The 27,187-nt window shown below is 46.4% G+C and overlaps 2 protein-coding genes and 1 non-coding gene across 3 annotated transcripts; 2 read left to right on the forward strand and 1 right to left on the reverse strand.

Annotated features, from left to right (window-relative positions):
- The first annotated feature begins 4,324 nt into the window (after window positions 1–4,324).
- On the forward strand, window positions 4,325–15,779 carry NCR3LG1 (natural killer cell cytotoxicity receptor 3 ligand 1). The gene is made up of 5 exons (XM_036258757.1): window positions 4,325–4,716; window positions 5,114–5,461; window positions 11,582–11,905; window positions 13,347–13,449; window positions 13,614–15,779. Exons 1-4 carry the CDS (start codon window positions 4,623–4,625, stop codon window positions 13,415–13,417), a joined length of 837 nt encoding a protein of 278 aa, XP_036114650.1. The 5' UTR covers window positions 4,325–4,622; the 3' UTR covers window positions 13,418–13,449; window positions 13,614–15,779.
- On the forward strand, window positions 7,318–7,480 carry LOC118629198. Its single transcript, XR_004959432.1, has one exon. It is a non-coding gene; the product is annotated as a U1 spliceosomal RNA (small nuclear RNA).
- A 7,743-nt stretch (window positions 15,780–23,522) lies between the features above and the next one.
- Window positions 23,523–26,196, reverse strand: KCNJ11 (potassium inwardly rectifying channel subfamily J member 11). Its single transcript, XM_036258798.1, has one exon. The coding sequence runs from the start codon at window positions 25,805–25,807 to the stop codon at window positions 24,620–24,622; it is 1,188 nt and encodes a 395-aa protein (XP_036114691.1). The 5' UTR covers window positions 25,808–26,196; the 3' UTR covers window positions 23,523–24,619.
- Between the last annotated feature and the right edge of the window lie 991 nt (window positions 26,197–27,187).

The raw sequence follows: 27,187 nt of genomic DNA on the forward strand, positions 1-27,187 counted from the left end.
CCTTTTCTCCACATCCTCACCAGCATTTGTTGTTTGAGGATTTGTTGATGGCCCCATTTTGGCAGGTGTGAGGTGATATCTCATAGTCATTTTAGTTTGCATCTCTCTGATGATTAGAGATATTTTCATATGTGTCCTGGACATTTGTAAGTCCTGTTTGGAGAGGTGTCTCTTCAGTCCTCTGCCCATTTTCCATTATTGTATTTCTAATGCACCTCCCTAATCACCGGAGAAAGCTTTGAAGGATGTAGAATGTTGTAGCACCATTGTCAGCTGTCTTAAAATTTCATAGCCACTAGCTTCATGGGACTTATTATCAGGCCTTTCAAATGAGTTCTCCCCCGCCCTCACAATCCCGAACTACCCATTTTTTCTCTAAGAGAGTCTGTTGTATTACTAATATGATATAGATGTGACTTAATTAAAACAGGACTCATTTTCAAAAGATTTATATAAAAGATAAAATAGAAGCTAAGAATTTTACTTTAAGGACAACCTTTTAAAGCCAATTAATACCCAGAGTGACTGTTTCATTCTTTTGTGATTACTTTGGTGACTCCTGGATAGTTCTCTCTGCACCTCTGTATCCAGTTTTAGGGCCTAAGAATGGAAGCTGAAATACTGCAGCAAGGTGGACAAAGGAGCTCCTTTTCAGTGAAGGTGTTTCTTTCTCTGAAGCTTTTAGTCCATCATCCATTAGCACACATGAAGGTCATAAATAAGCCCTTGCAACTTTCAAAGTATCTGTCTATGTACCATTTAACATAGACTCTAACTGAAATATCATATTTTGGGAAAGAGTATGTATGTGTTTATATGTAAGCTTGTGCCTAAAATAGATCTGGAGGGAAGGCCATTAATTATTCCATGTCTTCTGAAAAACAAGTCTTCTGGAATTTAAACATAGAAAAACATATTTTTAAAATTATTTCTTTTCATGAAGGAAACCAGTGCTGCTAATTCATATTTATTATGTTATAAAAATTATTTAATAATGATTTATGTATCCTATTTTCAAGTCAGGATTTTAAAGACTATTTACTTTGTTGTTACTAATTTGGGGGATTTTGAAATTTTTTCAATTTAAATGTTGAATTAAAAATTTAATCATTTGTAAATATGTGGCCAAAAATGTTCTGTTAATTTTAAACTTTGGAAAGAAATTTCATGACTCTAAAGTTTATTTAATTTTTCTTGGCCTAGATAATTGGACAATTTTTAAAACTACAAAGAAATCATTAGATTTTAATTTGATAATCAGGAAGACACAAAGACTTTTTATAAGTTTGTTATAATGAATTTGTTGACTATATGTTGTGAAAATTCTTTTAGTGCAATAGCGGAAAGTACTATTCTAGTCATTTGTATAGATTCATTTTTAATTATATTAAATGTGAAATCCGGACAATGTGTAATATTTGTTATATTTTTTTTGGGGGGGGGGAGATGAATTTGACAATGTTGAAAGAATGGATTGTTTGCACTAAGAGTCATAGTCTCAGCGCCTTAGAGATCATTCACCCTTGAAGGAACCCCTTCTCCGGGATTTCCCAGTAGACTCTATTCACCCCGTGCTTCCATTCTTCCAGTGATAGCACTGAAATGGAAATCACAGTGGTTCCCAGGTTTGTCTGCATAATGGAATCACCTAAGAGCGTCAAACAATATCAATACCTCATCCCATCTCCAGAGATTGTGATTTCATTTTTCTGTAGCGTGGTCTGCACTTTGGGATTTTCAAAAGATCTCCAGGTGATTCTAACATGAGGACCATTTTGGGAACTGCTGATAAATCATGTAGAAAACCATATTAACTTTTACCGACATTAGATAATCTACACTGGAGGAGAAATCTGCTTAATGTTATGAAGGCTCTTCTATAAGCATTTAGATATCACTTCAGAGGATTTATAGCTACACACATGCACACATTAGTGTTTGTGTATTATATAGGAAACACTTCTTTCCACTAAAATATAAGAACTATTTGGCCCATGTGGCTCAGTGGACTGAGGGTCATCCCATGGACTGAGAGGTCCCAGTTTGATTCCCGGTCAGGGCACATGCCCTGGTTGCAGGCTCGATCCCCAGTAGGGGCTGCAGGAGGCAGCCAACCAATGTTTTTCTTTCCCATCTACATTTCTATCTCTCTCCCTTCCTGTCTCTAAAAAAATCAATAAACACACACACACACAATGTATAAAGAACCAAATAATAGGAAGATATCACAGTGGCAGAGACTCCATGATGATGGTTTGATGGAAAGTACTGGGGACTGGATGTTAGGACCCTGGCTCTGTCATTTTTTCACTAGTGTTGACCCTTGAACAATACGGTTTGAACTGTGCAGGTACACTTATATGTGTTTTTAGTCAATAAATATTGTAAATGTATTTTCTCGTCCTTATGATTTTTTTCTCCAGCTTACTTTATTGTAAGAATACAGTATATAATACATATACCATACAAAATATGTGTTAATCAACTGTTTATGTTTTTGGTAATGCTTCTGAAGGTCAACAGTAGGCTGTTAAGTTTTGGGGGAGTCAAAAGCTATACATGATGCACTAAAGCAAATGGATTTAATAGATAGTTATAGAGAATTATACCCCCAAACTGCAGAATTCACATTTTTCTCAAGTGCACATGGGACATTCTCAAAGATAGACCACATGTTAGGACACAAACTAAGTCTCTACAAGTTCAAGAAGATTGAAATCATAACAATCATCTTCTCAGATCACAGTGGCATGAAACTAGAAATGAATTACAATAAAAACACTCAAAAACATTCAAACACATGGAGGCTAAATAGCATTATTAAACAATGGATGGGTTACCAAGGAGACCCTTCAACATTTTATATAATACTGGTTTGGTGGTGATGAACTCCTTTAGCTTTTCCTTGTCTGGGAAACTCTTGATATGTCCACCGATTCTAAATGACAGCTTTGCAGGATAGGGTAGTCTTGGTTGTAGATTGTTGCTTTTCATCACCTTGAATATCTCTTGCCATTCCTTTCTGGCCTGCAAAGTTTCTTTTGAGAAATCAGCTGACACAGGGGAAAGCCCCACGCCAGACTGAAAACCAATAGTGGCAACGGCAGCGGCGGGGCAGGGCTGTCCTCACCCAATGAAAACCAACCGGAATGAAAACTAAGGGCAGCCGCTGCCTCATCCGGGGGCACTCGGCGGTCGTGGCGGCGCACTGCGGTGCAGGATGGCGCAAAAGAAATATATCTATGCAAAACTGACCCAGTTTTTAAGGGAAGACAGAATTCAACTTTGGAAACCTCCAAATTCAGATGAAAATAAAGTTGGTTTGGCATTGAAGATTTTATTTATTTATTTTTATTTTTATCCTCACCAGAGGACATTTTTTTCACTTTTTGTTCAGATAGAGTGGGACGGAGACAGAGGGAGAGAAACTGATGTGAAAGGGACACATCAAGTGGCCACCACCCACACGACCCCAACCAGGACCGGGGACAAACTGCAACCAAGGTACGTGCCCCTGGTGGGAACCAAACCCGGGTCTCTCTGGACCACAGGCCGACACTCTAACCCCCGAGCCAAACTGGCCAGGGTTCCCCAATTCTCTAACTTTCCAGTGTGGCTAAAAAGAGCCCCACTTCAGCTCACTTCTTTCCTATAACATTTCTAGAGAGCCAAAGCTGCCCCACCTAGGCTGTCTCTTGTTGCTTGTACTGCCTTAAGTCCTTCCTTTGCTTCACTATTCCCAGCTTTGATAAAAATACTCTCAAAATCACCTAGATTCATCACATCTTTCCTGCATGAAGTCAAGAACTGACACACTACAGGCTGGCTGAGGGAGACCCACTGTAGGCAGAAAGAACAGTCACCCTGCCCCCATTACCTGCCCAACACTCTCCTAGCACTTTGCTGGGGATCCTCATTGAAGCCAGGCCAACTGGCCAAGGCTGGGAAGCCCGGCTCTGAGGCCCCAGAGTGGGAGAGGCTTGCTGGACAGCCCCAGGAGGCTGCCAGGGTGTCCGGAAGCGCTTGCTGCCGGGATCATGTTGAGCTCAGAGGCGGGGAAACTGCTGGGGTGGGAGGGGCTTGCGATTCCCTGAGGCTGCCGGCGGGGGCGGGGCGAGGGGTTTGCGATTCACGGAGGCTGCCGGCGGCGGCGGTGGAAGGGGTTTGCGATTCACGGAGGCTGCCGGCGGCGGCGGTGGAAGGGGTTTGCGATTCACGGAGGCTGCCGGCGGCGGCGGTGGAAGGGGTTTGCGATTCACGGAGGCTGCCGGCGGCGGCGGTGGAAGGGGTTTGCGAATTCACGGAGCCGCCGGCGGGTTGGAGGGCGTGGGACCGGCTTGCGATGATTCGCGGAGGCTGCCTGTAACGTGAGGAAACTTAGAAGTTCCAAGGCTGCGAGGAAGTTGTACGTGCGCAGTGTGTTCCAGCTAAGTCCGGTTGAAGAAGGGGCTGAAAGATTTCGAAGGGGCAAATAAGCCATTCTGGTACCAACCACGTCACCGCCCCAAGAGGATTTCTTCTGCCCACTGCCCTTTTCGGATTGGTATTAGGACCTGGGGCTTTCCTACTTGGCAGTGGCCGCCTGTGCAGACCCAGGCCGGGCGTTCGTGCCCAAAGCACGCATGACCATGAGCACTGAGGCGGCAGCCGGGACAGACATATTGCGGGGCTTTCTGATGCTGCAACTGATTCTGTGGTGCTGGGTGCCCCCCGCAGGTAAGACCGAATGGGGGGAGGGGTGTTTTCGCTAGGCAGCCCCTCCCTGGTCAGCTCCTTTGAGGGCCCCGCCTGAGGTCCGCAGCCAACTGGGGCTGTACTTGAACGATCCCCGACTCTGAGCTTTCCTTTGTAAAATTGGAGACATTAATAAACTGATTTGAAAATTTCTATGAAATTACAAGAGACTCAGAATAGCCAAAACAATCTTGAAAAAGAAGAACAAAATTGGAAGATCATATGTAGATTAACGAGGGGCCATGAACAAAAGGGCCTCTATACCTGAGACCCCCCCCCAAAGAAATCTGTTTTTAATTATATGGTAGTGTTTGAGTGTACAAGGCCTATGTTTTTCTCCCCAAGGTTCTCCCATAACTGAGTTTTCTTAATGTCACAGATTTCTTCATAGTGGAGATGGCAGGGAAGACTCAGACTGTGCTGCTGAATGCCACTGCCACCATCTACTGCAAGGTCCCTGGTTCCCAACGCCATAACATCAGAACTATGGCCATTACCTGGTTTCGGAAGCATCAGGTGAATGGAGCAGAGGACAAGGTGTTTGAGTTTTATGGAAGCCACCAAAAGGCATTCCGACAAGGAGCCAGCGTGAGTCCACAGAGTCTGGAGATGGGGGATGGCTCACTGAAACTGCCTGGAGTCCAGCTGAGGGAAGCAGGAGAGTACCGATGTGAGATGGTGATCACCCCTGAAAAGGCCCAGGGAACAGTCTATCTGGAGGTTGTGGGTAAGTGCCTGATGCAATGTCCTGTGGTTCCCATGGTGATGGGACTTGGGGTGGAGATGATGGGCCCAGTAGAGCAGAAGTTTGGAGCATGGGCCTTGTAGTCAGTTAGACATGAGTTTGGGTCCTGGGCTTCCATGGACATCTGGACAACTTAGAGAAGGTTATTAATTACACTGAACCTCAATGACCTTAGCTCTAAACAGATGTAATAGCACTGCAGTAAAGATGCTATCTCCAAATACAGTCATAGTCTGAGGAACTGAAGTTAGGATTTCATCATATGAATTTGGGGGTAGGGGCCCACAATTCAGCCTGTAATGGGGGCAATGTCTATGAGCCCTCCAAAATTGTACTTTAGACTTCGAATATTTTATACATATTAATTTGGGAAATAGGAGTGTAGGATTCATTTCACCTGCAACTGACAAAAAGCCTAAAATAAAAGATTTAAAAAAATTAATAGGCTTTATTTTTAGAACAGTTTTAGATTTACAGAAAAATTACAAAGATAGTACAGAGTTTCCATATGACTCCTGCCCCTGCATACCACTTTCCCAATTTTTGTTGTTGTTGTTGTTCAGATAGAGTGGGGAGGGAGAGAGAGAGAGAAACATCGACGCGAAAGGGACACATCGAGTGGCTGCCACCCACACAACCCAACCAGGGCCGGGGACAAACCGCAACCGAGGTACGTGCCCTTAGCGGGAACCGAACTTGGGTCTCTCTGGACCTCAGGCCGACGCTCTACCGCTGAGCCAAACCAGCCAGGGCCACTTTCCCAATTATTAACATCTTGCATTAGTATGGTATATTTGTTATAATTAATGAACCCATATGGATACATTTTTATTAATTAAAGTCCATAGTTTATTCAGATATCCTTAGTTTGTATCTAATATTTTTAATAATTTTTCTTGTCCCGAAGGTTACTTTGAAATTAATAGAGCTGCTCCAGTTTTCTTTGGATTAGTGTTAGTATTGTGTATCTTTTTAATATTTTATTTTATTACTTTTTAAAATATTTTTTTATTGATTTTAGAGAGAGAGAAAGGGAGAGGGAAAGAGATAGAAACACCGAGGAGAGAGAACATTGATTGGCCGCCTCCTCCATGCCCTCCACTGGGGATTGGGCCCACAACTAGGGCATGTGCCCTGACTGGGAATTGAACTGGTGACCTCTTGGTGCATTCATTGGTTGATGCTCAACCACTGAGCCATACCAGCCGGACTAAATCCCTTTACTTTTAATCTATGTGGGTCTTCATATTTAAGTTTTTATTGAATTTATTGGGGTGATATTGGTTAATAAAATTATATAGGTTTCAGGTGTACAATTCTGTAATACATTATCTGTATATTATATTGTATTCACCACCCCAAGTCAGTTCTCCTTTCATCACTATTTACGCCCCCCTAGAATAAGTGGGTTTCTTGTAGAAACATATATTTGAGCCTTTTAAAAAAATCTAGTCTGACAGTCTGTCTCTTAGTTGATGTATGTAGACCATTCATTTGAAGTGATTGCGTATAGCCCTGGCTGGTGTGGCTCAGTTGGTTGGGTGTCGTCCTGTGCACCAAAGGGCTGCATGCAGGAGGCAGCCAATTGATGTTGTGCTCTCTCATCAATGTTTCTCTCTCTTTAAAAATCAATAAACTATTCTTTTTTTCTTTTTTTTAAAAAGTGATTGCATATATAGTTGGATTAATATGTATCATGTTTGTGTTTGTTTTCTATTTAGTGCACTTGTTCTTCCCCTCTTTTTATTTCTTATCTGGTTTTAATTGAATATTTTATATCACTCCATTTTTTCTCCTCTCTTTATATATCAATTATATGCCTTTAAAAAATTCTTAGTATACTTACCTGACAGCGGAGATACCATGGTCATGAAGGTGGTTTTCCCAGGGCGAGGCTTATCCATTGCACTCTGGATGTGCTGACCCCTGCTATTTCCCCAAATAGGTAAAAAAAAATAAAAAATAAAAATTAATAATTCTTAGTGATTGCCCTAGAGTTTGCAGTGTATTTTTACAACTAATCTAAGTCCATTTTGAAATAGCATTGTACTGCATCATTGTCATTGGTAGTATAGATACTTTATAACAGAATATTCCCAATTCTCCTCTCCCATTTCTTATAACATTACTGTCATTTATTTCACTTATCCATATGCTATAACCACCCAATACATTGCTGCTATTAGTTTGAATCAACAATTATCTATTAGATCACTTAAGCATAAGAAAAAGTTTTATTTTAGCTACATTTTTTCCTTCTCTGATACTCTTTCTTTCTTTATGTAGATTCTAGTTTCTGACCGGTATCATTTTCCTTCTCTCTGAAGATCTTCTTTTAACATTTTGCAAGGGAGGTCTATTGCCAACATATTTACTCAGTTTTTGTTTGTCTGAGAAAGTATTGGTACTTTGCTTTTGAAGGATACTTTTTCTGAATACAGGATTCTGATAGGTGGGTTATTTTCTTTCAACACAAAATATTTCATGTCCTTCTCTTCTTGCTTGCATATAGGAAGTCTAATGTGCCCTGGCCGGTTTGGCTCAGCGGTTAGAGTGTCGGCCTACAGACAAAGGGTTGCAGGTTCGATTCCTAGTCAAGGGTTGCAGGTTCAGTTCCTGGTTGGGTCGTATGGGAGGCAACCAATTGATGTGTCTTTCACATCAATGTTTCTCTCTCTCTTCCTCCCTCCCACTCTATCTAAAAACAACAACAAAGCCCTGGCCGGTTTGGCTCAGCGGTTAGAGCATCGGCCTGCGGTACAGAGAGACCCGGGTTCGGTTCCCGCTAAGGGCATGTACCTCGGTTGCAGTTTGTCCCTGGCCCTGGTTGGTCGTGCGGGTGGCAACCACTCGATGTGTCCCTTCACGTCGATGTTTCTCTCTCTCTCTCTTCCTCTCTCTCCCTCCCGCTCTGTCTGAACAAAAAATGCAAAAGTGTCCTTGGGTGAGGATAAAAAACAAACAAACAAAAAACAACAACAACAAAAACAGTGGAAAAAGTATCCTCGGGTGAGGATTAACAACAAAAAAGAAGTCCAGTGTCATTCCTTGTTCCTCTATGAGTAAGTTATTTTTTTCTTCCCAATTTCTTTTTTAGAAGATTTTCTCTGTCTTTTGATCTATCTATAGATAGACAGATAGATAGATATATTTTTTTCCTGCATTTTGAATATGATATGGTACTTTACTTCTTGGTGTTCTCTAAACTTCCTGGATCTGTGCTTTGGTGTCTGTCTGGAAAATTCTCAGCCACAATTTTTCAAACAATTTCTTCCGCTCCTTTCTCTTTACTTCTTCCTATTACATGTATGTTATACCTTTTGCAATTGCCCACAGATTTTGGATATTTCTTTCCCTTCTGGGTTTCTACACCCCCCACCCCCATTCTTTTTGCTCATTGCCTTTCAGTTTGGGAAGTTTGTTTTTTTAATCCTTGATATTTTTGCATTTATCTTCAGATAGAGTGGGAAGGAGAGAAGGGGGAACAGAGAGAGAGAAACATTGACGTGAGAGAGACACATTGAGGGGTTGCCATCCGTAGAATCCCATCCGGGGCTGGGGACAAACTGCAACCTTGGTATGTGCCCTAAGTGGGAACCGAACCCAGGACTTATTGGTCCATGGGCTGACGCTCTAACCACTTAGCAAAACTGGCCAGGGCTCAGTTTGGGAAGTTTTTATGGATATATGTAAGCTAGCTGATTCTTTCCTTGGTAGTGTTAAGTCTACTGACGAGCCTCTCAGAGGCATTCTTTATTTCTTTTATGGTGTTCTTGGTTTCTAGCATTTCCATTAATTCTTTCTTAGAGAGTATCCATCTCTCTGCTCACATTATCCATCTGTTCTTGCATGTTGTCTGCTTTCTTCATTAGTGCTCTTACTGTTTTAATCATAGTTATTTAAAATTTTCTGATTATTTCAGAATCTGTGTTATACCTGAGCCTGGTTCTGATGCTTGCTTTGTCTTTCCACACTTTTCAGCATGACTTGTAATTTTTTATTGAAAGCCAGCTATTATGTATCAGGTAATAGGAACTGAGGTAAACGGGTTTTTAGTGAGAGATTCGGTGTTAATTTGGCTGGGAACTGTGTTTAATGTTAATGCCATAGCTGTAGGTGTCAGAGATTTCCGGGTCTTCTAGTGTCTTTTCCCCCCTCCCCTGTTTTGAGTTTTCCTACGAACTCCTTAAACAGAGTTTGTGTCTTGCAGCTCTCCCAGTTGTAATCTACCATTCTTATACTGGAGCCCTGTTGATATGGTGGTAAAGTGGTGCAGAGGAGGAGCAGTCCATCATCTTATGATTAAATCTCATGCTTTGAATGGCCTGAGCCCCTAGGCTGTGACCTTCAGGATTGTTTATAGGTGAGATAGGAAGGTTATAGAGGACTGAAGAGCTAATCATCTTTTCCAGGTCAGACAAGGCTCTGCCAAAGTCTTCTCCCTTGAGAGCATTGTTTGTATTTTTAAATGGTACTTTTCCTCTCCCCTCTCCCTAAAGCAGGAAGGGATTTTTTTTTTTTTTTTGCAACTGCAAGAACCTGGGTGGGTCCCTGAAGGTAAAACCCATGAAAACCTCCTAAGACTGGTCCCAGGAGTTCTTACTCTCCAGCTCGTCCACCCTCATCTTTTAGCAATTTGTCAAAGTTATGACTCCAGTTTATGGTAATGTGATCTTGGCCATGGTTCTCTCAATCTGCCTGTCTCTCTAGTTTTCAGGGTGGCAGTTTGTCCTGTCACCTCAGTTCTCTGATCGATCTAAGAAAAGTTGTTCATTTGCAGTTTGTTTAGCTCAGCTTCCCCCCCCCCCCCCCATTATGAGGACAGGAGTGATGACTTCTAAGGTCTTTTTTTTTTTTTTTTTTTATCCTCACCCGAGGACATTTTTCCATTTTTTGCACAGATAGAGTGGGAGGGAGAGAGAGGAAGAGAGAGAGAGAGAGAGAGAAACATCGACGTGAAAGGGACACATCAAGTGGCTGCACCCGCACGACCAACCAGGGCCGGGGACAAACTGCAACCGAGGTACATGCCCTTAGCGGGAACCGAACCCGGGTCTCTCCGGACCGCAGGCCGACGCTCTAACCGCTGAGCCAAACCGGCCAGGGCCTCTAAGGTCTTTATACAACAGAGGAGAAACTAGACGTCAACAGGGGCTTTTTAAAAGGTAGTTTATTTTTTTTTCACAACAATGTAGCCAACCCAGGGCAGGTAGGGCAGTTCTGTGATCACCTGGGACCCAGGGTCCTTTTATTTTGCCACTTTGCTACCCTCAACATGTAGCTTCCACCTTGTATTTGGAAATGGCTTCTCCATCTCCAGCCATCACATGGCATTCCGGCCATTCTGCAGGAAGGAAGAAGGGGAGAGGGAGGAAGGACACAGTCCTTTTCTTTTTCTTTTTAATCCTCATCCAAGGATATTTTTCCGTTTATCCTCAGATAGAGCAGGAGGGAGAGAGGGAGGAACAGAGAGAGAGAGAAACATTGATGTGAGAGCCACATTGAGTGGTTGCCTCCCGCACGACCCCAACCAGGGCTGGGATGAACCACAACCGAGGTATGTGCCTTTGACAGGAATTGAACCCAGGACTCTTTGGTCCGCAGGCTGACGCTCTAACTGCTGAGCCAAACTGGCCAGGGCCGCAGTCCTTTTCTTTAAGATACCCTTGTTGTTTAAGGATACTTCTTGAGGTTGCTCTTTCTATTTCTGATTCTATCCAAACTACTAGACCCTGAGTTCACCTGGCTACACGAGCTGAAGCGGAGGTTGGGAGATGTAGCTTTAACTTGGATGTGTCATTGAAGAATGGAATGTGTGGCAACTAGCAGTCTCTACCACAACAGTGTTCCAAAGGTTTCCTTAGATTCTCAAAGGTGTCTATGACACAAAGAAACTCTGCTTTACAAAAGGGCTATGAGAGTCTGGGTCATGGCCTATCAGCACTTTGCTGGCACTGAGATCAACATACCCAGAACACTTAGCCTAAACAGGATCCTATTCGCTTCACTCACCCTTCCTGAAGACTTGCTATGTGTCAGACATTGATCTGATAATAAGCTAGTCTCAACCTACCTCAAAGTATGACTTCTCTTCCCTGACAGCTTCTCCAATCAGCAGATTGTTTCAGGAGGATGCCGTGGTAAAAGATCATGACATTATTATTGTGTGTGAGTCAAGTGGGTTCTACCCAGAGGACATTAGCATAACTTTATGTCAATGGACCTGGGAGAATTCTCAGTACATGAATTGTTCTGAAGCCATCACCTCTCGTAAAGCCATCAAGAATGAAGACGGCACATTTAATATCACTAACCGTTGGAGGTTGAAGCAATCTCAGGTGCACAGTGGGACCATCTGCCAATGTGTGATAAGGCACGTATCCTTGCCCACCTCCCAGAAGTTGAACTTCACCCTGTCTGGAATAGGTGAGCATCCTCCTAGATGTTTCCCCTACTTTATACCTTGAGGGGTTTAACATAAAACTCAGGCTCCCAGTTAGTCTAGGCCATGATAGGGCCCCATAGGGAAGGAGAGAAAGCTGGGTTTGGCCTAACTCAGCCCCAGAGTTAGCAGTCCAGACTAGGTCGCTAAGGCAGGGTGGATGGTCTAAGAGGTGGAGAGTAGTGACAATAGTCCTCAGGGCTGCTATTAGCTTATGGCAGCTTAAGTGGTCTGGGTGGTCTGTATGACCTGGAATGGGAAGCTTGCCAACTACCAGAAGGAAGGGGATAGGATCCTGTCCATGTCCCCTAAGGATAGGGTCTATCAGGGGCCAGAGACCCAGCCCTGCCTACAACTCTTCTGGTCTGGCTCCAGGTCCACTGCAAACTGTTGGCTGGTAGAGGTTAAATCAGTAGTTCTGTGCCCAAGATAGGAAGGCCATAGTAGGGAGACCTGCAAATGCCAAGGGCTTTCCCCAGGCATATGACATCCTTAGCTTAAGATAATACAACTTACTATAGGACCCCTCCTGCTGGCGGGGTGTGGTTAATTGGGCTTGTATCCTGGCTTCTGTGGTCATGGCTCTGGTCCCAGGGGGGATGATCCTGCTGGTCAAATGCATCTGCCTGGAGCTGAGAGTGGTTAGGAAGGCAGGGGCTGACTGGGTGTGCCAGTGGGGCCTGGAGTGGTCCTGGAGGGAGAGAGGAATTGGTTTTGGAAGCAAGGGCCAGGGATGTGTGTGTGTGGTGTGTGCAGGGTATGTGTGGGGCATGGGGAGTATGGAATTAAAATATGCTTTGTGTATAATATAAGAGATTTGTCTTGGTGATTTGTGTATGCCTTAGTGTGTTTGGGCTGCTATAACATATTGCCACAGACTGGGTGGCTTATGATCAACAGCTTTATTTCTCACAGTTCTGGAGGCTGGAAGTCTGAGATCAGTGTGCCAGACTTGGGTGAGGGTTCTCTCCTGGGTCACAGATTTCTTGTACCCTCATATGGTAGAAGGGATGAGGGATCTCTCTAGGGCTCATGACCTCCCAGAAGCCCTACCTCCTAATACCATCACATTGGGTATTAGGATTTCAACATATGAATTTTGGGAGGACACAGGCATTCAATATGTAGCAATGTATGGTTAGGTAAGATGGTGTAGTAGTGTGGAAGCTCTGAACATGTGCATGGCATATATATGTGGTACGTGGTGTTTGATATTGCCATGTATCTCTGGGAAGTGCTAAACACACTGTTTAATGAGTGGAGGAGTATGTGAAGGAATGACCAAACGTGTGGCAGAGGATTGGTGGTTATATGCATGACAGGGAAATGACACCTAATCACTGAGATCTTAGCAGTGGTTGTGTGGTCACTTTGGCTCCTGCCGGTAGGTTTCCTCTCAGCATTGTCTGCCCTTTCTCTCTGCAGGATCTGAGACAGGAAATTGCTTGTGGATCATCATCATTTCCATCATTTTCTGTTTTGGGGTGATTGTTTAAATTATACTGCTTTCAACAACACTTTGGAAAAGGTAAGGGTGAGGGGCCAAAAGCAAAGTTTAGCCCTGTGTTTAGAATTGGCTCTGGGAATTCAGGGATCATGGCAAGCAGATGGTGTTGGAGAAGTCTCAGGATCGATGCTGGGGGATTTCGTGTGGTGTGTGTCTTTTTCTGATGTGTTTCTCTTTCTCATCAGATTCACGTGTGGTGGCTTGTGACTCTGGGGAGATCCACTGTAAAGCTCCTCTGCGTCTTCTTAACATACAAGTCTCACTGTGGACCAGACCCCATGTATTAGTTCAGACCCGGCCTTTGAACTACATGTGGACCGCATTGTTGTTTTCAAACACAGAAACCACAGCTCAGAGAGGGGATTTTCTTCCCCCACGTGTTCATATTTTGTTAATAGCTCAATGGGATAGTTTACAACCAGATTTCATGGTTAAACAAGAATTTCTAGCTCTCACTGGTGTTTCCAAACTAAGACATGTTTCCAAACATGTTTATCCTTAACTGTAGTCCAAATAGCAGATAAAACAGCTCAGGTTGTAGAGGCCTAAGAGACCGGTGTAAACATGTTGGTTAAATTGGTTCTAGATATTAAATTGCCCTCAGTTAGGGTATTTATGGGCCTGCCAAGGCAGAATCTGTGCAATAGCTAGTACATCTTATTAGAAATGCTTTAGGAAAATTAGAATGATCAATTAATCAAGAAAAAAGGCTATTTATTTATCTAAAGTTGGCCAACTGATTCATGGGACATATTCTCCTGATTGGACTTAGGCCAATGCGAAAACTGTGTATAACATAGTTTTTCGGTGTTTCTTGTGATATTTATGAATGTTCTCATATTTCTTACCTTCCTCTGGTGCTGTCGCCATAAGCGGACATGTGACCAGGTTATTTATTGAAAAAGCCTTCATGATCACTCTGGTTTGCAATGAAGGCTCCAGTCCTCCATCCTTCTCTATATCCTTGTCCTTTGCCGTATAACTTTGTAGTGCCCTCCAATCATGGGCTGCCCCTTAATCCTGGGCTCAGCTCTATGATTTGCTTTGGCCAATAGAATGGGAGAGAAGTGAAAGAAGCCTTGTATATTTCCATTTGCTTTCTTTTGTGCTTCTGACATTGGTGAGAGGAGGACACGTCCAAAGTAAACTGCTGGAAGATGAGAGACACTGGAAGTTGGAGCTAATTGCTCTGGAGGGGGCCAGTGTACAGTAAGTCTTCACTTAACGTCCGTAGATTCTGCAACTTTAAACAACACGACGTGTGATGAAGCTAATGTTACTATAGACTAATCGATATAAACAAGAGTTAAGTTCTTACGGTGTTTCATCAATGTTATAATGAAACAACATTGACTGAAACCACATTATTTGAGGACCAGCTGTAGATTAGATGACAGCCACCCAACGCCCAATGTGAACAAATCTCGCTGAGATTATCAGCATCAACAGAGCCATCTCTCACGTGTGAGAAACAAATATTTATTTTTTAAGAGCCACTGTGTTTCAGGCTGGCTTGTTACACAGCAAAAGCTAACTGATATAGCTCCTCAGGAGGCTGAGTTTTGACCAAAAAAAGTGTGGTTGCCATGGAGATGTGCTCCTGAGACCCTCTTTGGCAGAGTCTACTATGAAGAATGTACCCAGCCAACATGTTCCACCTGTGTCATCTCAGGGATCTGCCGCAGTATTCGATTTGATGCCATGCTCACTCCAGGGAGCTCCAGCCAGTGGCTGAACAAAGCAGGAGTCTTTGGGGCTCCCTGTTGGAGTGGCTGAGACTTTCTCAGAGTTGCACAGTAGTCTGAAGCTCTTGCTACCGAATCCTCCCTCCTTCGTCCCTTCACAGATATCAGATCTATGTCATGGTCTAAGGGCTTTTTCCACCTACCTCTGTGCCCTCTTTCATTGGCATTACTTCCGATGACTCTCTCCTATTTCTAACACCTTGAAAGTTGCTTCTCAGAAGACCCAAACTAATATGAGAAGGGACTAAAGAATTGTAACACGGTGCTTTCATTATGGTGCCTTCATGACGTATTCAGATTGGGGAGCCACTGGAACACAGGCTGTTCTTACACAGTGACAGCAGAAACCACAAGCTTTCTCAGAGAATGTGTAAGTAACGGAAATCACTTTTCCTGATGACCCACACAGCTTGCTCAAGAGCAGACTGTTTAAGCTGCCCTCTTTGGATATCCTCCGGCCAATCAGCTTTTTCTAAGAAAAGGATAAAGAAAGCAGCACTTTCCAAAGAAGATATACAAATGGACAGCAAGTACATAAAAAGGTGCTCGACATCATTAATCATCAGGGCAATGCAAATCCAAAGGATGAGCCATTACCTTGCCCTTGTTGGAATGGCTGCTATAAAAAGACAAGAAATAAAAAGTATTGGCAAGGATGTGCCAATGGGCACAGACAGTAGTGTGGGGAAGGCAGGAGGGGGGCGAGAGTGGGGAGGAGGGAGTCAATGGAGAAAAAAGGGAGGATATCTGGAATACTTGCAACAATAAAGATACATTTTTTAAATTATATAATCACCTTGGCCGATTTGGCTCAGCAGTTAGAGCGTCCCATAAGTTGTGGGTTTGATTCCAGTCAAGGGCATGTACCTTGGTTGAGATTCGTCCCTGGCCCTGGTTGGGGTCATGTGGGAGGCAGCCACTTGATGTGTCCCTTTCACGTCGATGTTTCTCTCTCTCTCTTCCTCTCTCTCCCTCCCACTCTATCTGAACAAAAATGGAAAAATGTTCTCAGGTGAGGATTAAATTAAAAAAAAAAATATATATATATATAATAAATCCTTTTATTTATTTATTTTATTTATTCATTTTTTTTATCCTCACCCGAGGATATTTTTCCATTTTTTGTACAGATAGAGTGGGAGGGAGAGAGAGGAAGGGAGAGAGAGAGAGAAACATCGACGTGAAGAAGGGACACATCGAGTGGCTGCCACCCGCACGGCCAACCAGGGCCAGGGACAAACTGTAACCGAAGTACGTGCCCTTAGCGGGAACCAAACCTGCATCTCTCCGGACCGCAGGCTGACGCTCTAACCGCTGAGCCAAATTGGCCAGGGCTAATAAATCCTTTTAAATGTTAATTTAAAAATAGCAAATACATGAGCCCATAATAATTTATTATCAAGTATTATGTACTGTATGTAATTATATATACTTTTATATGACTTTTTTTTTTATCCTCACCCGAGGACATTTTTTTTTCCATTTTTTGTTCAGATAGAGTGGGAGGGAGAGAGAGAGAGAGAGAAACATCGATGTGAAAGGGACACATCGAGTGGCTGCCACCCGCATATGACTTTTATATATACTTTTATATTAAACCAGTGTAGTGGTTTGTTTACACCAGCATCGCCACAAACACATGAAGACTGCATTGTGGCCCTGGTCGGTTTGGCTCAGCGGTTAGAGCGTCAGCCTGCGGTCCAGAGAGACCCGGGTTCGGTTCCCGCTAAGGGCATGTACCTCGGTTGCAGTTTGTCCCCGGCCCTGGTTGGTCGTGCGGGTGGCAGCCACTCGATGTGTCCCTTTCATGTCGATGTTTCTCTCTCTCTCTCTCTCTTCCTCTCCCTCCCTCCCACTCTATCTGTACAAAAAATGGAAAAATGTCCTCAGGTGACATTTGTGCTGCATTGTGCTGCGATGTTAGGATGGCTATGTTAGGAAGGTCCACTCTAAGGTTATGGGACCATTGTGGTATATGTGGTCAGTCCGTTGTTCCTCAAAACGTCACTATGAGAAACAATGGGATATTATTCAACCATAAAAGAAATAAATCTTGCCATTCGTGACAACATGATTGACCTAGAGGGCAGTATTTTAAGTGAAATAAGTCAGAGAAATGTATGAGCTCACTTATATGTGAGTTGAAAAAAATACAAAAACAAAACAACAAGCTCATAGATACAGAGAACAGATTGGTGGTTGCTTGAGGTGGGGGATAGGAAGAGGGTGAAATGGGTGAAGGGAGTCTAAAAGTACAGACTTTGAGTTTTAAAATAAGTCCCGGGGATGTAATGTATAGCATGGTGACTTCAGTTAATGATACTGTATTGCGCCCTGGCTGGTTTGGCTCAGGGGTTAGAGTGTCAGCCTGTGGACCAAAGGGTCATGGGTTTGATGTCCAGTCAAGGGCATGTACTGGGGTTGCATGTTCGATCCTGGAGGCAACCAATCGATGCGTCTCTCTAACACTGACATTTCTTTCTCTCCTTCCCTCCCTCCCTTTCGCTCTCTAAAAATCAATGGAAAAAATATACTTCGGTGAGGATTAACAACAACAAAATAATACTGTATTGCATATTTGAAAATTACTAAAAGAAAATCTTAAAAGATCATCACAAGAAAAAACTGTGTTACTGTATGGTGATGCATTCTAATTAGACTTATTGTGGTGATTATTTCACAATATATATAGGTACCAAATCTTATGTTGTACACCTGAAACTAATATAATGTTCAACTGTACCTCAATTTTTAAAAATGAGCTTGAAAAAAGGAGAAAGTAACACTGACTATTTCCAGACTGTGGCCTGTTTCCATTTCAAATTCTATTTCTTTGTTCAGTGAGATAAATCTGTACCTGCCAATGTATGAATAAAAGTATTCACCTTTAATTTATATCCGAGTTGTTCTTTGATAGAAAATAAGTGACTTGCCCCTGGTCTCATGGCTAGTAAAGGGTGCAGCTTGGATTTTTAATCACTATCCGATATCTCCAAGGAAGATCTAGGGTGGAGTTAGGCTGTGAATTATGAACTTGATCTTTAATTAGGTCTAAGGAGAAAGGGCTGTGCAGCTGTATTTCAGGACCTTTGTGAGACAGAGAAGCCCTGTACCCATCTCTACTGGGTGGAGTAATAACTCGGAAATGTTCTCAGGTCACTCAGGAGGGTCCAGTCAGCACACAGCCATAACTTGGAAGTCTCCTGGCTTAGAGTGGCGATTTTCAACTGGTGTGCATCGGCACACTGGTGTGCCTCAAGAATTTGTAGACCATGCAATACCTGACTATTAGTCAGGGGCGCTGACCTCTTTTCCCTTAGAATACAAATACAAAAATGACAACAGCCAACATAGCAATAGCCATCCAGTGTGAGTGAATCAAAACCATACCTATTATTTTTGTCAGATTGACAAAAAACATATTTTTTGGTGTAGAATTTTAGTAATTAGTTTATGTGTGCCTTGAGATGAAAAAGGTGGAAAACTGCTGGCTTGGACCCTGGCTGGTTGGCTCAGCAGTTAGAGCGTCAGCCCATGGACCAATGAGTCACAGGTTGGATTCCAGTCAAAGGGCAGGTACCTCAGTTGCGGTTCGGTCCCTGGCCCTGGTCAGGGTCGTGTGGGAGGCAACCAGTCGATGTGTCGCTCTCACATTAATGTTTCTCTCTCTCTCTCTCTCTCTCTCTCTCTCTCTCTCTCTCTCTCTCCCTCCTTCTCTGCCCTCCCTCCCTCCCATTCTATCTGAAGATAAATGGGAAAAAATGTATCCTTGGGTGAGGATTAAAAAAAAAAAATGCTGGCTTGGAGGGATGAATAGAACAGACCCCCATAGCTGAGCTCCCACCTGAAAGTGAGTGAGGGTGGCCTTTAAGGGTGGCACGTGGGGATTGCAGCATCCGTGTGGTTGGTGCCTATTACAAGAAGACATTTAGAAGAACCAATAAATCTCCAAGTGGAAGGAGGCACGCGGGAGCAGTGGGGCTGGAACACATGAAGTAGTCCAAAGCTGTTCACAGTGGTTGCAAGAGAATGACACCCTTTGGAAGAAAGTAGTAAGGCAGATGACATTTTGTACATTTAGTAAAAGAAATGATAATTTTGTAGAGATTGTGATAAAATGGTAAAATGGGGAAAGAAAAGAAATAAAATACAATTAGATGGGAAAATCACAAATGGGATCTTTTTAGAGGAAGATGAAAATATTAGATGTAAAACACGGGGAATGGTAAATGGACATCATTGATTGGAAGAGAATCTATGATGTAGAAACAAAGGCATCAAGGAGTTACTAAACTCAGAATAAGCATGCTGGTCAGACCTTGAGAGACCTGAAGAGAGGCACAAACGAGGCAGAATTCTGGGGTGATTTTCATTCTTCCACTTCCAGGATGAATCGGAAACCAAGGACACAGTAGGACTTTAACAAAAGAGTCTCAGTCAGAACTGGACTGCACCTACTTCTCTCTGGGTTACCCTGGAGTGACTTCCCTAATAATAATGGCCTTATGAGAAAAACTGGACTGGATTAACTAAAGAGAACACAGAGGCAGGGTTCCCCAAAGTCTGGTTTGCTTCACTTTGGGTGCTGATGGTCGGTGGAGGAGTTTGGGATGCATTTGCACTGCGGGGAGTGATGCCCCTTCATGAAGGGGAGATGTATGGGTGAAGAAAGCTGGGTACTGCCGTCCTGGCCTGTACTCCTGTACACCTTTGCTTCTCCCAGTGAAGGAAATAACTTTGTGTAGATGTACATGCACTTAGCATTACTTTCCCACTCACTGGCACCAGTGCCTGAGGTCAGGGGAAAGGCAGAAGTTCTCACTCCAGTACCCAAGTTGGCCAGCGTAAGTGACCTGCCTTTCATGTCACTTCAGAGTTGGGGCGGCCCAGAGTAGAAAAAGAGTAGGGTGTGGGTCTAGCACCTGCTTTCCTTTCCTGGAAGATATACAATGTCCCAGGCAGGTGAACCTGGCAGGGAGGATGCCAATAATTTAGAATCTAGTGAAATGAACCCACTCTCTAGAACCCAGTCTGATTTGAATCCCACTGTTCTGTCTTTCCCCAGCTTCTTTCAAGCTAGACCAGATCCTTTGTTCTTCACACTTGCCCTAGCCTGGGGTCAACGTGACCTTGGCATGCAAAATTTATATCTTCTTCCCCAAAGTCTTCTGCATGTCTGCGTACTAGATAAGGTGTCTGATACTTGGACCTGGGGAGATTTCAGAGGTGAACCCAGAGACACGTAGGGAGCCTCGGCTACTTTACTCCCAGTGGAAAGCTCCTTGGGAAAGTTGTCCCTAAGAAAAGCAGTTGGGCAGGAGCTCAAGCGCAGAATGGAGCTGGGAGGATGCCACCTGTGGAGAGTGGGTCCTATAGAAGCAGGTGGATCCTCTCCAGCAGAAGGGCGTGTGGGCCTCGTGGTGACTGACTGGAGATGCCAAATCCACAGGCATCACCATAACTGAACCTGTCATCAGTCTCAAATCTGGGGCTCAGGGAGGCCCAGGGGCTTCCCGAGTTACACTTACTCTCTTGTTCTTCATCTAGAGACACCTGTCTTTCTGTGGTGGATTTGACCCTTAGGAAAGGTGGTACCCCTAGTAAAAGCCGGAGCTCAGGTCACTGGGATTGGGCAGCAGTCTGGGACAGAACTCAGGACCAAGTCTTGGGCCTGCCATTTACTGGCTGTGAGATTTTAGCAAGTTATTGTCACTTTCTGATCCTGTTTCTTTATCTGCAAACTTGAAGAACAGCACCTCCATCAGCACTGGGCCATCGTGACAGGAGGTACTCTCCCCCTCTCGGGGGGGTCTGGTGGAGAGTCAGTTCTGCACACAGGGTGTGACCTCACATGGACTGCTCTATCTGCTCTTTTTTTTTTTCCTAATTAATTTATTTTTGTTACAAATGTTCCTCCTTTGCCCCCAATGATTCCCACCTCTCCCTCCCTCCCCGCCCTGTCCCCTGCTTTGTTGTCCATGTCCATTGTTCATGCATACATGCATATAAGTTTTGTGGTTTATCTCTCCCCGACCACCCCCTCTTCTGGGGAGTGTCAGTCTGTACCCCACTTCCAGGTCTCTGGGATTACCCCACTCCTATCTGCTCTTATGTGATGTCCAATGCTGTCCTGGAGGCAGAATATCAGAAACTAAATTGTCACAGAAGTTCCTGCTAGGCTGAATGGACTCAGGGGACATTCCTTGGCCAGGTTAGTCCAATGCCTTAAAGCAGGGGTGCCCCCAGATGGAAGGAGCACTATCGGTGCACAAGAACATTCATAGGGTCAAAAAGGCTTGGTCCAGTTTCCCCTCTCCATGCCTGGAACTTTCCAGCTTCTTCTGGCTAAGCCTTGAGGCTGGGGGTGTCTCTCAGAGTGACTAGTGGCCCTGATTTTTCTGGGACCAAGTAGGTCTTCTCTGTGGCCAGCAGGTGGTGCTGAGCCCTCAGTTCTGCCAGTTCACTGTCACCAGCAGCTTAAGGTCTGAGCGCTGAGGAATGGGGTCCTCAGGGTAGTGCTGCCAAGGGATTTCGACTTTGGTCTGGCCCCTCCTCTGACCTTAAGAACAGCCAATCTAAGACCCAAGAGCCAGGCACTGCTCCCAGAAAGTCTGGGCTGACTCTGAGTAGCTCCTCATCTTTTTCCTCTAAGCCAGAAATGGGTCTGCTCAGCAAGGAAGGAAATCAATGCTAGGGGACTGTGTGGTGTAGGGAGGGGACAGCTTAGAGCTTGGAACAGCAGCAGCCCTGCCTCTCGAGTAACTGGGACAAACTCTCACTGATCCAACAAAAGCCCTCTGCAGGCCTTACACTGCAGCAACAACCTTGGCTTGTCCTGTACTCCATCCCTCTATCCATCCATCTTTCATTCATTCAGCACTTACTCAGTGCCAGGCACAGTGCTAAATCAGACACTGTCCCTGACCTCAAGGAGCCATGGATTTGGGGATGGGGAGACAGACCCATAAACACAGGCAAAAGTAGAAGCCCACAAACACAGACAAAGGGGACCATGTCTTTCCAGAGGAATCAGGGAAGGCTTCAAGGAGGCATCATTTGGTCTGGACTTTTATGGATTTCAACAGGCAGAGATGAGGCTTGGGCAGTCTAGGCAAAGGCTTGGAGATAGGAAGGTCAATGTTTTATGCAAAGAGGGGACAGTAAAATAGCCAGGGGAGTGGAAGGGTGCACAGTGTCCTGGCCACTATGAACTGGAAGGCTGGAAAGCAGGCAAAGCCTGACATGGCTGGCGATGCGCCCAGCCTTGACCCAGGACGTGATGGGGAACTACTGCAGGTAGTTGACATGGGAGGGGGTGATCACAAGCTGTTTAATATGGGTTTTTTTTATTGTTTTATTTTAGAGATAGAGGAAGGGAGAGGGAGAGAGAGATAGAAACATCGATGAGAGAAAAACATCAATTAGCTGCCACCTCCACATCCCCTGCTGGGGATGGACCCTGCAATCTGGGCATGTGCCCTACCAGGAATTGAACCGGTGACCTCTTGGTGCATGGGTCAATGCTCAGCCATTGAGCCATACCAGCCAGGCCATCACAAGTCTTTTGATAAGACCACTGGTGGCTGCATGGCAGATGAACTTGAGGGGGTGAGATGGAGACAAGAAGATCAGGTAATAGGTAGTGCCACAGTCCCTGTGATTAGCTCAGAGGGGGAACTGTGAAGAAAACAAGACCAGGCAGAGAAACTCATCACTGAGGGAATATATAATAGCACCCTCTCTCTTAACATCTGCTTGGTCAATTGTCTCATCATGTGGCTGATTCAGTAGCAATCACAATAGTTAACATATATTGAGCACTTATTATGGACCAGACGTGTCAGCACTTTACATATATTTTTCACTTCCTCCCACAACAATTTTATAAGATAGGTACTATTAGTATCCATACTTTATAGATGAGGCAACTGAGGCACAGAGAGTTTAAGTTACTTGATCCAGGTCTTAGAGTTAGAGCCAGGATTTGAACCCAGGCAGCGGGCTTGAGAGCTTATGCTCCCACCACTACACTGATGCATATGACAGCCCTGCCTCTCTCCCTGGGCACTCCAGCCCTGCAGCAAATTCCTGAAAGCAGAGGCAGGGCTATATGCCTGGTGGGTGTCCAAAAGTTGAAATGGCTAGACAGGCTGGCAAGGTTAGGCTGCCTGAGGCAAAAGGGGAAATGTCTCCCTGAACTGGGGCGAGGGCCAGACTCAGGTCTCTTTCCAGACCTCTGGACTATGGTCCATGGCACCTCTGGAATGTGGGCTGGGAGCTGCAGCCCCTCCCCTCCCTGTCCACCAGCATGCCTCCTGCCTCCCCAGCAAGAACAGCCCAGAGTTTAGGTCATGAAGGAGGGAGGCTTTATTGACAAGGGAGAAGGCAGAATTATGGGTAAGTACACACATCACTGCTCCAAGAATCCAGGCCTGGGGTCAAGCCTATCGGGGCCAAGGGCCCCTTCACCTCAGGAACCTTGCTCATCCCACTGTCCTGAGCTTTCCAACATCTCCTTTTCTAGCAATCCACAGACCCTCCACGGTCACCCTCTGGACAAAGTCAGGGGCAGCCACTGGAGGGAAGCCAGGACCAGAGTTGGGTCTGAGGCCTGCTGAGTATAGTGGGCCCAGAAATCCCTTCTCCTCAGTCTCTTTCTGCTTGTCACGCCAGTGTCTTCCTCAGTCCACTCCAGCCTCTGAGGGTGGGGAACAGAATGGGAACAGGCAGGCTCAGCAGCCCACGGAGCCCTCACCATAGAAGCCTTGGTGTTGAGGCAAAGGGTAGGGGTACAGGGCCCATCTCCCCTTCCCTGTGTCTGAGAGGACTCAGCAAAGCGAGTGTCATGCCATTTCCTCTCTGCTGGGGCTGCCCTGTGGAGGGGAGTCCTGTCAGCTCAGCCTGTCCCTGTCTGTGAAGGTGCTCCCTCATGACTACCCTTCTCAGCTGGCTGGGCCAACTCTTTAGCTCACCACATTTTCAGGGATCAAGGGTGGCTGGGGCCTGACCGCAGGCATCTCTTGGGGCCACAGAAACACAGCAGCAGGCCCCCAACCTGGGAACTGTTCTTCCTCAGCCATCTGCCCAGCTGTGGCTTGTTGATCATGGGGCTGCAAGAATAGCTGGAGACTCAGCTTTAGGGCCCAACATTTCTCACAGTTTTTCAAGCCTTGAGTCTGGGGAGGGGGACCAACCAGTCCTGAGTTGGGGCTGGAAGGAGCAGGGACAAAAATAACCCAGTACAGGCTCCTACTGAGGCCAGAAATAGGCAGTGACAATGCCTTATAACACCCTGGATGAGCAGCAGGGGGGAGGTTGAGCTGGAGAGGGCCCGGCCTCACACCAGGTCCTGGCCTGGCCAAGAGGCCCACACCATGTCCACTCTACATACCAAAACACACTGCCCATGTGCACACATGTGGGGTGGGAGCCAAAGGAACCATGGTTCAGGACAGTGCATCCGGAGAGATGCTAAACCTGGGCTTGGCCTTGGCCATGGCCACACTGCGTTTACGCAGTGGCCCACGGGCCGAAGCGAGGGTCAAGGCGTCCAGTAGGCTGCGGTCCTCATCAAGCTGGCGGGCCGTGCAGAGTGGTGTGGGCACTTTGATGGTGTTGCCAAACTTGGAGTAGTCCACGGCATAGCGGCCATCCTCCTCAGACACAATGGGCACAAAGCGCTGACCCCACAGGATCTCATCAGCCAGGTAGGAGGTGCGGGCTTGGGTGGTGATGCCTGTGGTTTCCACCACACCTTCCAGGATAACAATGATCTCGAGGTCCTGATGGTGGTGCAGATCACTGGGCGCCAGGTCATAGAGTGGGCTGTTGGCATCAATGATGTGGTAGATGATGAGGGGAGCCACCAGGAAGATGCTGTTGCCACCCACGCCATTTTCCATGGGGATATCCACCTGGTGGAGAGGTACCACCTCACCCTCGGGGCTGGTGGTTTTGCGTACCACCTGCATGTGGATGGTGGCGCTGATGATCATGCTCTTGCGGAGGTCACCTACTCGCAGCATGAAGCAGAGGCGGCCGTGGCGCAAGGAGATGACCGCGTGCTTGCTGAAGATGAGGGTCTCAGCCCGCCGATGGGCCTGGGCAGTCTTCATGAAGATGCAGCCCAGCATGATGGCATTAATCATGAGCCCCACGATGTTCTGCACAATGAGGATCAGGATGGCTAGTGGGCACTCCTCCGTCACCATGCGACCACCGAAGCCAATGGTCACCTGGACCTCAATGGAGAAAAGGAAGGCAGATGAAAAAGAGTGGATGCTGGTGACGCAGGGCACGATGGTGTCCTCTCCAGGGGCCAGGTCACCAGAAGCCAGGTCACCGTGGGCAAAGGCGATGAGCCACCAGACCATGGCAAAGAGCAGCCAGCTGCACAGGAAGGACATGGTGAAGATGAGCAGTGTGTGCGGCCACTTGAGGTCCACTAGTGTGGTGAACACGTCCTGCAGGAAGCGGCCCTGCTCCCGGATGTTCTTGTGGGCCACATTGCAGTTGCCCTTCTTGGACACGAAGCGGGCCCTCCGCTCACGGGCACGGTACCGGGGCTCCGCAGGGTCCTCTGCTAGCCGCGTCAGCACATACTCCTCAGGGATGATGCCCTTGCGCGATAGCATGGCTCCGGCGACCACCAGGGAGAGGCTTCCTTCATGGGGGGTGCCCCCTGACTCACAGCCTCGAGCCTCACTGTGGGGTTCCTTCCCTGGGTACCCTTCCTCTTTGGGACCACCCTCAGTCTAAGCTGGACTCACTTCTGAGATGCCTGCCCAACCGGACTCATCCTCTCCTCCATCTGGCCCCTGCTTCACTTTTTAGACCAGCCTCACACCTCAGCCCACCTGCCCATTGCCTAGTAAGCCCCCCACTCTGCTGGTTCCGCACCGGGCCCTGTATCTCAGCTCAACACTCCTCCACCCGCTGACACCCCTGGGAGTCTCCTGTCTAAGACCCCTTCTCCCCACTCAACCCACCTCTTCACCATGGAACTTAATACCTATTATCAACTGACCAGACCTCACACAACCCCCACCGTGTCTTCTGTCTCACCCATTTCTACCCCCAGGTCCCCTCCAAGCTAGTTTCATATCCTGACCACTCCCCAGTCTCCCCTCCAAGTATGCCTCCTCTTTCCTACCCCACCCCCGTAGCGCTCTCGCCTCTTTTCGGATCTCCCCTCCAGCTATCGTCCTCTGTCTCCTTGGGATCCTGCGCCCTCCAGTCACCACCCCACCAGGCTCAACTCCAGATCCCCTCACCCTCAGCACCACCTGACCCCGCTCACTCGCTGCTCCGGGCCTCCGGGCCCCCGGCCGGCCGCACGTACGCCGGCGCCGCGCCCCCGCCCCGCGCTCCGTCCCTGCCCCGCCCGCCTGTCGCCGCGGCACCTGCTCCTGCTCCTCAAGCTGCAGCCATCGCCTCCCTGCCCCCTTCTGCCGTTGGGCTTCAGCGGGCTGACCTCGGGTCGATCTGACTGTCTGCGGAGACTGACCTGTGCTAGGTGGGGGTAGAAGATTGAGGGCGAGGGGCGCCCGAGGAGTGGAGTGGGGGCCGGGGGCCGCCAGGGGGAGCCCGACCTATTTCTGAACTGGAGGGGCGGGCACAGACTCAAGCCCCGCCCCTCGCCGCTCACCTCCCTCTGCCTGCTTTCTCCAGACACACTCTGGCCTTTGATTTGCCCCATCAGATGGACCAAAAAAGGTCCCTTCTGCCCACGGCCTACGAAATTAGGGCGGGATAGGGGCGAAAGAAGTCGTGACTTTCCCTCCCACTCGGATGACAGCCCCTGTCGCCCTGGCTCCCGTCCTGTTTTCCCGTCCTCTGTGGGGTCAACATCCGCCTCTGAGTGTAGCACTGGGCTTTTCGGGGTTCCAGAAAAAGGAAGCACCAAGGGGCTGCATAACCAACCCGGTGACTGGGGGGAGATTAGGTGGCCCGATGAGTTCTCAACTGTCTGCTTCTCTTTGGAGATGCTCTTAATCTTTTCTGAGTAATGGATC

Source organism: Molossus molossus, unplaced genomic scaffold (genome assembly GCF_014108415.1).
Source record: "Molossus molossus isolate mMolMol1 unplaced genomic scaffold, mMolMol1.p scaffold_m16_p_13, whole genome shotgun sequence".
In the NCBI taxonomy this organism is placed as follows: Eukaryota; Metazoa; Chordata; class Mammalia; order Chiroptera; family Molossidae; genus Molossus; species Molossus molossus.